At 41.3% G+C, this 13,977-nt stretch overlaps 1 protein-coding gene across 7 annotated transcripts in view; it reads left to right on the forward strand.

Annotated features, from left to right (window-relative positions):
* Positions 1-13,977, forward strand: part of nrxn2a (neurexin 2a) — a 696,697-nt gene that overhangs the window by 362,035 nt on the left and 320,685 nt on the right. For all 7 annotated transcript variants that reach the window (XM_049466698.1, XM_049466699.1, XM_049466697.1 and 4 more), the window contains one exon: positions 865-1,055. In XM_049466698.1, the coding sequence (XP_049322655.1) occupies positions 865-1,055 (191 nt within the window). The remainder of the gene's footprint in view (positions 1-864; positions 1,056-13,977) is intronic.

Here is a 13,977-nt window from a genome sequence, read left to right on the forward strand (position 1 = left end):
AACAGCGAGTGGAAATGGAGGAACTACTGAACGCAGTGTCATGTGACCGAGAAAGCAAAAAAAAAAAAACTCACTGGTCCTCCTGTTTTTTTTTGTTTTTTTTTTTCAATTGCAGTCCAGATGCGAGAGTTTTATCACTGAGTAGAAGTTTGGAAATAAGAAACTAATCCCATCCGGATAGAATCAAAGTCCTGACATTATCATCTAGACGAGGGGTCGGCAGATTTGGCCAGCAAGCATTAAACATATGCCCCGTGAAGTTGTTTGAACTAGAATGAACGATAAAATAATAATAATGCTCCCCTGTCTCTCTGTTGCGCTTGCCAGGACTTTAGTTTCCACCTGTTCTTGTTTTTCTGCCCTTTCTTGGGCTCCTTATCTCCTTATAAGGGCGTTTTTTTTTTTCCTAGCGATCACCCAATTCACTATCTGGGCCTGTGGTAGTGTATTGGACCGTGACCCTGACGACACGGGTTAGATCCCAGGTGAAAAGTGGTGTGTTTATTTATTTTGCTTTGAGATCAACTGTTCCGCAATTGGGTTCAACAACCCTCTGGGCTGGAGAGCTACTAGTCTGTAGCACTCCATCCCCTTACAATTCAATTTTTTATTTTTTTGGCCCATCACGTAACGGCTTGGAAAATATCTGGCCCACAGCCAAACTTAATTGCCGACCCCTGCTCTAGACACTGATTGGTTTGTAGAAGGATGGGACATTGATCAGACATTGATGTGGTGTTAATTTTGCAAGTGGCCTTTCCAGATGTTGTGCCAAATATTGCCTTGCAAGTGCACTTTGACCCTAAATCTGCACTGCATGTTTTTTCTGAGCGGCTGATTGAAGGAGGTTCTGATGTATTGCAGGTACATCCACTACGTCTTCGACCTGGGCAACGGGCCGTCACTCATGAAGGGCAACTCTGACAAGCCGCTCAACGACAACCAGTGGCACAACGTGGTGGTCTCCCGAGACGACAGCAACGTGCACACGCTCAAGATCGACTCACGCACCGTCACGCAGCACTCCAACGGGGCCCGCAACCTGGACCTCAAAGGTACCTCCATTCCTGTCTGTTCAGTTCAGTTTTTATTTTCCTGAGCGTGTTCAGAACGTGCTGTACGTGTGCTTCCACAATGAGATTAATGATAGGACCTCAGCAGAGTGGCGTGCTCTGTATCCTCCAGTATAGAGGCCTTGGGAATAGCCTTCTGACCTTTGCTGGACTCTCCTGAAAATGCTATTAAAACGCTGTCACATGTTTCCAGCTAGCCATTTTTCTTGCATTTAATTTTGACTCCCTGAAAACTGTAATAAGCAGCTGTTCCTTGAGGCTATTTATAAAGCTGTCAGCTCCCCCAGGTGCATCCTATTTAAAAAAAAAAAAATATATATATATATATATATATATATATATATAATCTTTACCTTTCAGTATTTTTACTGAAAGGAAGCGCAGCATAGCGCATTTTATATTCTGTCTGTAACAGGAGAAAACAACAACAACAACAGCAAGAGACAGCAGCATCTTTAAACAAAAAAAAGCAATAAGAAAACATCTTCTAACATTTAACATCTTCTAATTTCATATCTGCCAACCAGCATGCCTGCTTGATTTAATCTTAGTTTTTTTGATCATCTTTTAAAATCAATTCACTTGTCAGTCCTGCGCACCACTATTGTGTCCAATATGCTGCTGTTCAGGGTGAAGGCTGCAATGTAATGACCGATTCTCAAATGAAAGATGTTTCTGTAAATTAGCCTAGCCTTTTATTATATGTGTTAAAACAGAACGTCCTCAGAACATCCTTGAGTTCTGAACTGTGATTACTGTAAAAAAAAAAAAATGTAAGATTAAGAGTAAGGGTAAAAGTAAGCGTAATTAATATTGACCTCTTTTTTTTAAGTTAATTTAAGTTCAGGTGATTTATATTTTTTCATCAAACCATCTAGTCTAGTGTTTTTATCATCTTTTCAGACCAACCAAGATTTGTTCCAGTGTCCAAAAGAAAATAAAAAAACGCAAAGTAATGCACCTCTTTTCTCTGTATAAAAGACAAAAGGGGCACAAACCCAGTCGTAGATGCTGTATGTATTCATCCACTGACCTTGGAACAGAAATGAGTTTGAACTAGTGCTGCTTCACTGGATGTTCATTTTTCGCTAATGCATTGGAAAGGCGAATCTTTTCAATAAAAAAAAAAAAAGTATTAGCCCCAATTCAGTCTTTACCAGGGATTTGTCATTGGGTTTTTAAAGGAGACAAAACTAAATTGATAACACTTTACAATAAAGGTTCATTAATTAACAGTATTTACATCTTATTATCTTATTATGTCTCAACTAATCTAATTTATTTGACACTAGTTAACATATTGTTAGTCACTACAAATGTTTTTTCCTAATGTCTCAATTCATTATTATTTACAACATCACGTATGGTATTACGAGAACCCGAAAAAATGCACAAAAGGCATGTACTATTTCTCCTAAGTAATCATGGGTGCGTTTTGGGTGTTACATTAAGTAAACCAATCAGTGTGCCATTCCTAATTGCCTTTAAGACGCAGGTGTGCTCTCTGACTTTGGCATGTTGATATTTTAACAGTGTGGGGCTTTTAGGTGTCTCAGCAGAGGATACTGACCTGCACATTCATGCTGTGAAGGTGTGCCAGCAGGTCATTTATGGGAACAGCAATGTTATTTTATTCTTTTTTCTGTTTATTGTTGAGGTAAATGAAAAAGGTCGGGGGTGTACTAGTGCTGAGCGTGACTGTTGACTGTTGTCAGGGTTTTAATCAGTCAGTAGCGCACCTCTATTTCCTGCCACCAAAATAGAAACACGCCAGAAATTTACCTAAACACACCTCACTTCAAAACCACCTCACCCATCAGTTTAGATTTATTCCTAAACTCCAATGCTATTTTGACAGCATAGGCTCAAGGCATCAAAATAGACTGTTGCCAGGGTGTAAGATAGCAAAGAGAATCGTGACCTACCTTGCACAGTGTGTAAGATAGGGCCCCTAATGTCTTCATTAGTGTTAATTAATAATTAGTTGAGACAATACTAGACAAAACCATTTAACCAAAACCATTATTTACTGTTGTAAGTAGTGTAAATTGATCTACACTTATTGTAAACTCTTACCAAAACCTTTTGCTTGTCCAGAACATGCAATTAGTCTTCCTACTTGTCGTAGAAAGCCAGTCCTTCTCTCTTTCTCAGGCGGAGTCAGGAAGAAGAAGTCATAGGGATTGTTTTTTATAGGATGTCTGATTAAGAGGCGGGGCTTTAGGACCAGGTGAGGTAGTAATTTCTCTATTACACAGTGTGCAATAGAGTCCAGTGAGGTAGTAGGGTTTTTAGTGCTTTCCATTTTCTGGGGTAAGTGGGGTAAGAGTGTGTGTGCATGTACAGAAAAACCATCAGTTCAGTCTCTGCAGTTAAGGAGTCTGATGGCTTGGGGGTAGAAGCTGTTGCAGAATCTGGTCGTGCTGGACCGGATGCTGCGGTACCTTCTTCCCGAAGGCAGGAGGGAGAATAGTTCGTGTGAGGGATGAGTGGGGTCATTCACAATGCTGGTTGCTTTGCGGATGCTGCGGGTGGTGTAAATGTCCGTGTTGGAGGGGAGAGAGATGCCGATGATCCTCTCAGCTGTCCTCACAATACGCTGGAGGGTCTTGCGGTCAGAGACGGTGCAGGTCCCAAACCAGGCAGTGATGCAGCTGCTCAGGATGCTCTCAATGGTCCCTCTATAGAAGAGTGTGAGGATGGGTGGAGGGAGACGGGCCTTTCTCAGCTTCCGGAGGAAGTGCTGGGCTTTCTTGGCTGTAGAGCTGGTGTTCAGGGTCCAGGTGAGGTTATCTGCTAAGTGGACACCAAGGAACTTGGTGCTCTTAACAATCTCCACAGAGGACCCGTCGTTGAGTGGAGAGTGGGTGTGTTGTGCTCTCCTGAAGTCAACAACCATTTCCTTTGTCTTGTCCACATTCAGGTGAAGGTTGTTGACTGTACACCAGTCTGTCAGCCGCTGCACCTCCTCTCTGTATGCTGACTCGTCGCCTTTGGTGATGAGACCCAGCACGGTTGTATCATCGGCGAACTTGATAAAGCTGTTAGAACTGTGTTTTGCAGCACAGTCATGAGTCAGCAGGGTGAACAGCAGAGGACTCAGGACACTGCCCTGGGGGGCTTCAGGTTTGGGCGTGTGGTGATGGTCTTGGAGACAGTGACATCATCAATACACTTGCTGATGTAGCCAGTGACTGATGCTGCATACTCCTCCAAATCAACAGAATCGCCTTCAGTAGCAGCCTCCCTAAACATGTCCCATGCAGTGCACTCAAAACAGTCCTGAAGGGCAGAGATGGAGCCTGCCGGCCAGGTTTTCACCTGCTTCTGAACTGGTCAGCCAAACACACATGTGATCCGAGAAAGCAAGGTGGGGGCGGGGCTCCGCCCGGTACGCGCTGGGGATGTTTGTGTAAACAAGATCCAATGCGCTCACTCCTCTCGTTGCAAAGTTCACATGTTGGTGGAATTTAGGGAGCACTGACTTGAGATTTGCGTGGTTGAAATCTCCGGCGATAATAAACAGTCCGTCTGGGTGTTTGTTTTGCAGATCGCTGATAGTCCGATAGAGTTCACACAGAGCCTCTTTAGCATTAGCACCAATGCTAGCGCTGGGTGGAATGTAGACAGCAGCTATTAAATGTTCCAGCCTGAACATAAAACGACGGCTGCCCAAATCACGTCAGAATTCAATGTGCACCTCAACTCTCCTGTTTCCACCAGAACTGTCCGTCACCACAATAAATTACTGTGGTCTAAAACCAGGTGTTTCAGTTTCATTGTCCAACCCCTGTATCTACACTGAGGAGTGTGGTGGTCTGGAAGTGAGGTGTGTTCAGGTAAATTTCTGGCGTGTTGCTATTTTGGCGGTGGAAAACACAGGTGCGCCACTGACTGATTAAAACCTTGACAACAGTTAATAGTCAGAGTCCATTCCTATAGGTGCGTGCTCCCTATATACCTTAACAAAAAACAGAATAAAGAATGAAATAACATTGCTGTTCCCTTAAATGAGCTGCTGGTGTATCTTCACAGCATGAACACGCAGGTTAGTATATCCCCTCTGAGATGCACAAAGCGCTGTGCTGTTAAGATACAATTGTGCCAAAGTCAGAGTGCACTTGGCTCTTAAAGGGAATGGCAGGTGACACACTGATTGGTTTATTTAATTTTACACCAAAAACTTCTTACTCCTTATATAGTGAACTACATAGGTATTAAAACATCTGTGTACACATATCACTTGTTGTACTTTATTTTACTGAAAGGCATATTTCCAATAATTGTTGTTAGTCATTATCAAATATAATTAATTAAGTAATTAATGTGAATCCATGCTTTGAATCTAAATATAAGATACAGTTACCAGTATGTTCCTGAATGCTGAAGAAGCGGGCCGTCCACAGTGCTCAGTGTTCATACCTCTTGCACCACCATCCCTGGCAACCGCAGACTTTGATGTCGGAGCAGGTCTAGCACTGTAGCGCCAAGATATTCCAGCCTGAAGCCAGAAGCTGCTCTTTGCCACACAATACAAAGAAGGAACAAAGAAGCAGACCCCGGTGTTTATATGTGACCCAAGGTATATTGGGATATATTGCAGATACATATACAGTGGTGTGAAATAATATTTGCCCCCTTCCTTTAAAGGAAAAAAACTTATCCAAACCAATCTTGCCCTGTGTAAAAATAATTTGACCCCTAAACCTAATGACTGTGGAGGAATTTTGTTCCACTCTTCTTTACAGAATTTATTTAATTTAGACACATGGAAGGGTTTTTGAGCATAAACGTCCTGCAAATTTCTTTTGTTTTTTTGCCTTATCTTTAATATCAGACAAATATAAAAAGTACTTTTTTTTAAATTATACTTGTATTAAATATAGGGACAAAAAATTATCCTAACCAATCTAGCCCTGTGTGACATAGTGTTTGCCTCTTAAATCTAATAAAGTAAAGCAATCAAGCTTTACTGATAACTGCCAACGAGTCTTTCACATCTCTGTGGAGGAATTTTGTTCCACTCTTCTTTACAGAATTGTTTTAATTCAGACACATTGGAGGGTTTTTGAGGCAAGTGAGACCTGCAGTTCTTTAAATGATGCCCTGGGTTCTTTTGAGACCTCCTGGATGAGTTGTCCATGCCCTTTTGGATTAATTGTTGTCGGCCGGCCACTCCTGGGAAGGTTCACCAGTGCTTCATGTTTTCTCCAATTGTAATCATAGCTCTCACTGTGGTCTGCTGTGAGTCCCAAAGCCTTGAAAATGACTTTATAACCTTTTCCAGACTGACAGATGATCAATGACTTTGTTTTTCTCATTTGTTTTTGAATTTCTTCAGATCTGGGCATAATGTGTTGCTTTTTGAGATCTTTTAGCTGCTTCATGTTGTCAGACAGCTTCTATTTAAAGGATTTCTTGATTCTATAGGTCTGGAAGTATTCACACTTTTTCACACAGGGCTAGATTGCTTGAATATTGTTTTCCCTTAATAATTTAAAAAGTGCGTTTTAATATTTACTTAGGTTATATTTGTTTGATATTAAAGTTTGTTTGATAATCTAAAAAATGTAAGTATGACAAAAAGGCAAAAACAAAAGAAATCTGTAAGTAAGTAAGGAGTTCTAATGTTAACATGTATGTACTATTTAATTTAATTTTATTATATTATTATTATTATTATTATTATTATTATTATTATTATTATTATTATTATTATTATTATTATTATTATTATTAAGACCATAATAGATTACTCCTTTATGTTATAAAAAAGCAGGGCCCACATAGTCACATAAGTTTTGTTGTTGATCTGACAGGCTGAGAAGGTGGTGGCATTAATTTAGACATTAATTAATCAAAGTGCATTTGCATTACCACGCAAACCAGACATTATTTTTTTTATCTTGTGTGATATGTGCTAGCAGTTTAACCCTTGGGGGAACATTGACATTTACCACCCCAGTTATAATTTGGTATCATTTTTGGTCCCACTTCATTATAACATCCCAATAAAACACTACAACAATGTAACTATTGGTGAAGCATACATTATTACAGATTGATTACAGTAGTACAGGTTATGTAATTATATAGCAGTGTATATCAGTGTCAGTTAGACAAAAATGCAAATGATTTTATCTCACTTTTCCGTAATGGAATCGGAATAATGATTTTTATTATTGAGAAACAATCAAAACCCTAGTTACATACTAGACAAGGACTGCTGGAGGAATATAAATGTATTCACTTATATTCACACATATGACACATCTAATTACCCTAATTACCCTTGCCCTGTTACATGTGTAGGTACCCTCAGCCAGTGTTGTGCCAGTTCACAGCTTTTCTGAACTAGTTCAAGTTCAGTTCATACATGCTCAAAGTGAACAGTTCACGTTCAAAGTTCACAATTTTAATTCTGAACTAGTTCAAAGTTCAGTTCATTTTACTTTTTTTGTGAGATATTCAAATAAATACTTTTTTTCACACTACAAGCTAGAAATCACTATACATTCTTTTAAACTGCTCATTGTAGACATTTGCTCATGACGCTGCAATTGTGGGTTTCTTACCAGGTGATGAAAATGTTCATTAGGAGAATCGGTGTCTGTCTCCGTGCATCACTTCCACTAGACATTTTTTTTTCTTTCTCTCACTCCTGTCATTGGTCTCTCTCTCTCTCTCTCTCTCTCGCCCTCGCGTTCCACGCTCTCGTCGTTGGTCTCTCTCTCGCTCTCTCTCTCTCTCTGTATCTCTCTCTCTCTCTCTCTCTCTCTCTCTCTTTATCTCTCTTGCGCGTGCTCTCGTCGTTGGTCTCTCTCTCTCTCTCTCTGTATCTCTCTCTCTCGCCCTCGCGTTCCACGCTCTCGTCGTTGGTCTCTCTCTCGCTCTCTCTCTCTCTCTGTATCTCTCTCTCTCTCTGTAACTCGCGCGCGCTCTAGTCGTTGGTCTCTCTCTCTCTCTGTATCTCTCTCTCTCTCTCGCCCTCACGTTCCACGCTCTCGTCGTTGGTCTCTCTCTCTCTCACTCTCTCTCTGTATCTCTCTCTCTCGCGCGCGCTCTCGTCGTTAGTCTCTCTCTCTCTGTATCTCTCTCTCTCTCGCCCTCGCGTTCCACGCTCTCGTCGTTGGTCTCTCACTCTCTCTCTGTATCTCTCTCTCTCGCGCGCGCTCTCGTCGTTAGTCTCTCTCTCTCTGTATCTCTCTCTCTCTCGCGCGCTCTCGTCGTTGGTCTTTCTCTCTCTCTCTCTGTATCTCTCTCTCTCTCGCCCTCGCGTTCCACGCTCTCGTCGTTGGTCTCTCTCTCTCTCTCTCTCTCTGTATCTCTCTCTCTCTCTCGCTCTCTCTCTCTGTATCTCTCTCTCGCGCGTGCGCTCTCGTTGTTGGTCTGTCTCTCGCTCTCTCTCTGTATCTCTCTCTCTCTGGCTCTCTCTCTCTCTCTGTATCTCTCTCGCACGCGCTCTCGTCGTTGGTCTCTCTCTCTCTCTCTCTCTCTCTGTATCTCTCTCTCTCGCCCTCGCGTTCCACGCTCTCGTCGTTGGTCTCTCTCTCTCTGTATGTCTCTCTCTCGCGCGCGCGCGCGCTCTCGTCGTTGGTCTCTCTCTCGCTCTCTCTCTCTGTATCTCTCTATCTCTCGCTCTCTCTCTCTCTCTGTATCTCTCTCGCACACTCTCGTCGTTGGTCTCTCTCTCTCTGTATCTCTCTCTCTCTCGCCCTCGCGTTCCACGCTCTCGTTGTTGGTCTCTCTCTCTCTCGCTCTCTCTCTGTCTGTATCTCTCTCTCTCGCGCGCGCGCTCTCGTCGTTGGTCTCTCTCTCTCTCTGTATCTCTCTCTTGCCCTCACGTTCCACGCTCTCGTCGTTGGTCTCTCTCTCTCTCTGTATCTCTCTCTTGCCCTCACGTTCCACGCTCTCATCGTTGGTCTCTCTCTCTCTCTCTCTCTCTCTCTCTGTATCTCTATCTCTCTCTCTCTCTCTCTCTCTCGTCGTTGGTCTTTCTCTCTCTCTCTGTATCTCTCTCTTGCCCTCACGTTCCACGCTCTCATCGTTGGTCTCTCTCTCTCTCTCTCTCTCTCTCTCTCTCTGTATCTCTATCTCTCTCTCTCTCTCTCTCTCTCTCTCGTCGTTGGTCTTTCTCTCTCTCTCTGTATCTCTCTCTCTCGCCCTCGCGTTCCACGCTCTCGTCGTTGGTCTCTCTCTCTCGCCCTTGTGCTCCGCGCTCTCTAGTCAACGTTCATTTACAGGGATGTCTGCCGTTCATGAAACATAATGTGAACTAATTCACGTTCAAGTTCTTTATTAAAAAATGTGTTGCATTCAGTTCAACGTTCACGAAAAAATGAGCGTGTTCAATGAACGCGTTCTTTTGAACTCGTTCACGCACAGGACTGCCCTCAGCCTATTGACACACTTTAACACTAGTCCAATTACATAATTTATGATTATTTAGATTGTTAATACATTGATTTTTGTTTTTTTTTCTGCATGGAAATACATTTATATATAAATGCACGGGATATGTGCAGCATATTGAAGAGTTTTAGTCACACAGAAAAAAAAAAAAAAAAAAAAAGCATCTAGTACATTATTCACTCTGAAGGCGCTCTGCTGAAATGAAGGATTCCGAGTATTTTCTGCACAATTAACTACAAATATAAATGAAAGAATATATGCTTGTTCATTTAGCTTGTGCGTTCATTATGTGTGTCCGTGCGTTAATTCATTACTCCGCTTCCCTCCGGAGAGCAGGCTGAAAATTCCCCAGGATTAGGAGGATGCTGCGTAATGATATTAAATATATAAAAGGGCTTTTTAAAGGAACCATTTATGGATTTCCATAACGCACGAAAAAAAAAAAAAAAAAAGAAACGCTACTTTATTAGAACCATTGAATCTTGCTGCATGAGTCAAGTCAATTTCCCTCTCAATCCACACGTGTAATAAAGTCCAAATCAAATAAGGCTGCAAAGCAGCGTTTCCTGCTGTCAGTACAGCGGGCTCCGAGGGCCCTTTCATTTGGGTTTCTTTAGAACAAGTCCTTTAAACATCAAAAGCACAGCCTCGCAGTATGTGTCAGTTGTAATTGCTGGAGCAATTATGTGAGAGAGAGAGAGAGAGAGAGAGAATAGAGGGAAGTGTGGAGGGAATCCTCCGGCTCCGGCCCGTTTCTGTGAAGTGTAAAATGAACATCCTCAGATGGGAGGGATTGGAATGGCGCTGATGTGCGGAGTTTTAGATCCATCAGTAGAAAGTAATGGTTGACCTGTTCTGTGTATTGGCACGAGAATACACATGCGGGCGGAACGCTCGTGCGAGATTCCTACCAAGATATCTGCTAATTGTGTTTGTGTTTCCCGAGGATTTGGCTTCTTTTCTAATGCTTACAGCTGTTTGAGATAATTTGTTTCTTCAACATGGGATGGATTGTAATTGGTTGCTCTGTTTTTTTTTCTTCTGTTTCTCTAATGAGTCAGCGTATGTATGAAGCTGTGGAATAAAGCAGGGAGTACTTGAGAGATTGGTGATGATTGGTGGCGAATTCTACTACCTTGTAAAACTGTTGGTCTGTTAAATGAAATGTCCCTGTGGAGTCTAATATATTATGATACGTTTATTGCCTGGCATATTATGGCTGATTATGTCAAATACCTCATTCTGAGATTAGTATTAGTGAATGATCCAATAGAAATATTTGAAAGAAATAAAACAAAAGTTAGTTTCAGAGCTGAGAGCATTCGAGCGCCTCACCAGATCTCCTGCTTATCAGTATACTGACTTGACCGCAAAAAAAAAAAAAAAAGAAATTGGCTCTCCCATAGCCCTTTTCCACTGGCACCGTTCTGGTTTGTCAACCTAATTTTGAACAGTTTGCCACGTTTCCATCAACAAAAGTAGGCTCCAGAACCAGGAATGGTTGTTTGCGGTGAGAAACGAAGAAAACTAAGTTCTTCAGTGTGAACCATGATGAACGGTTCCACTAAAATTGGTAGTAACGTGGGCTGGTTCTCTGTAAAGCACCTCGGTTCTTATAAGCCCAAACGGAACTGGTTCAAGAACCAAGAGTTCTTTGGGTGGAAAAGTGGTACCAGTGTTTTGATAGATCTCTGGTTTTAAGTGGTGCATCTGGGCTTTAGCACAGCTAACAGGAGCACAGCTAACAAGTGTGGACATTCTCCAGCATTGACCAAAGGCTAGTGTGTATTGGAAATACCACGCTATGCTAATGTTTAGCAGCACCATTGTTTAACTGTTGCGACAGCACAGAATATTGGAGCAAAAATGAAAAATAACCCCAGCTTTATACCATTCATATTTAGTACTACCATATTTTTCGGACTATAAGGTGCACTTGAAATCCTAAGGCTAGGCCTTTAGAAGGGAAACATGGCGACACCCTTGCTCACTTTGATGTAGGCATCCTTAATGCGCCCTACAATCTGTTAAGCTATATGTATGATAATAGACCAGAAAATGGACATCTATTGCCTTATAATCTGGAATGCCTTATAGTCTGAAAAATCTGGTCATAGTCATTTTAAGTGAGGAACACCCCTGCCCACCTCCTGGGCTACAGAATACAGATTTTTCCCCCCACTATCAGCCCTGTACTTTTGTCATCCTCAAATGAGATATGCAAGGTTGTAATGCAGTTGCTGCAGCATTGATTTTGGTGCATTTTTATCTTTTTATCTCAGAAAATGGGCTTTGTAAGCTCCCTGCATAAAACATTAGCCACATGTATCATTCCTTCTACTCAGGCCTGCCAGGAAAAGGATTACCGCAGTCTCTTGAGATAGTTCCTGTCCATTTTATCCCGCTTACGGTGTGCTTCATGTCGAAGCAAAGACAGCTCTGACACTCCCACCTTCCAGGATTACAACTATAGAGTGCACAGGTCTGTGTGATCTGTGTGTGACTGGTTTACAAAAGACTTGATGGTGCTGGGACACTGGGACACTTTGACAGACCAACAGACAACAGAATCAGCAGACCTCAGTAGTCCTGATTCTCAGTCTGAAACAGCAGGTGAAATGCTGGATAAATAAGATGTAACTGAAATGTGCTAATATGGATGGGAATGGATTGGTGTAATCCTAACCTGACAGGTTTGAAATTATTAAGGTAAGCCTTAAGTTGCCACCAAAAAAAAAAACATATGTATTTAGAACACCTTTAGCTTTGATTGCGACACGCTTTCACTGTGGCATTGTTTCGAAAACGCTTCTGCAATGCCACAAGATTTATTTCAATCCATTGAGATCTTGCAGAAGCATTGATGATGGTAGAGTCTGACCGCTGCACAAAGCAGCGCTTCTCCATCCAGCACATCCCAAAGATTCTCAATGAGGTTAAGGTCTGGACTCTGTGGTGAACTCTCTCAATCCATGTGTGAAAATGATGATCTCATGCTCCCTGAATCTCTCTTTCACAATTCCAGCCCCATGAATCCTGACATTGTCATCTTGGAATATGCCTGTGTCATCGGGGAAGAAATAATCCATTGATATCCTGGAATAATCTGGTCTATATTCAGTATATTCAGGTATATAGTCAGCTGACCTCATTCTTTCACAGCACATACTGTTGCTGAACCTAGACCTGCAGACCAACTGCAGCAACAACCCCACATCATTTACTTAAATCATTTAAATCCAGGCAGTGTAAAATTAAGTGTATTTAAATTCCGTTGTTGTGGAGCTCTAGTACTGACTGTAGGAACTGAGTTGCTGAGTGTGTGTGTGTGTGTGTTTGTGTGTGTTTGTGTGTGTGTTTGTGTGGGTGGGTGGCATTTGAGGTAACAGCCGTGCTAAAGATGCTCCCTTTCCTTCTTCCTTTTGTCTTATCAGTGAGAACATGGCTGTCATCCATCTAAAAGCAACTGATTTTTTTTTTTTTTTCAAAGAAAATCAGTAAAATAAGCAGTTCCTCACCTAAAATATCAAGTACTAAATATGAGTGGTATAAAGCTGGTGTCATTTTTAGTTTTTTTGCAAAAACAAGCAAGTAAGCTGACATAATTTGGTCATAGACTTTATGAGGTAACTACATGCTACTTTGCTACTTGCTGTTTACAGGCTCTCTCTAATGAGTCTGCATCATTATATGATACATTTTATTTATAATTAATGTGGGTGTTTAGAGATGATTAATTAATTAGAAAGGTATGTAGTAGTATCTGTTTAATGACTCCATTACAATGGACATCACATATTTTCTTTTTTAATTTAATTATTGTTGAACGTCACATTATTGTGGCCTGTTTGTCCATCAGAATACACCATGAACCACCTAATAAAAAGGTTACCAGTCTTTAAAACAGTAGCTTAGCCCCGCCCACTGCACTGGAAAACACAGCAACTCAGACTTTATGGCATTGCAGCACTATAGAGCCAACGAGGCAAAGTTAAGAGCTAGTTTTGACAAATTTTATGTGCTTTAGAACACTTTTAATTATCTTTATTTCACTTTATTTTAGGGATAGTTGGTGAAATAAAAAGGTCTAATAAAAATGCCAAACAATGCAATGGACATTAAAAAGCAATTACATTTTTCTTATTTGGATTTCATTTTTTTTATATAGAGTTTATATTAAAATATCACAGTCCTGTTTTGTGTTCAACACAGACAAAACAGCATTCTTATATTCTTATATTGTCCCATCACTGGAACACAATTCAGGTCTGAAAGGGTTAAAGAGGGCTGACTGGTTTTACTTACTGTATCAGTACTGTATTAAAACAACAAATGCTGAGTCATTTCAAAGCATATTTACAGAAATATGTCTACAATACAAGAAATTAAACAAAAAATGAACGACAGAGCAACTGTGACAAGGAAAAACTAGGGGGGGGGGGCCCTTCCTCCTTTGGTCCGACTAGTTGAAAGTTAATGAAAAAGTGTTACT

The sequence above is a fragment of the Astyanax mexicanus genome, chromosome 17, assembly GCF_023375975.1.
Source record: "Astyanax mexicanus isolate ESR-SI-001 chromosome 17, AstMex3_surface, whole genome shotgun sequence".
Classification (NCBI taxonomy): Eukaryota; Metazoa; Chordata; class Actinopteri; order Characiformes; family Acestrorhamphidae; genus Astyanax; species Astyanax mexicanus.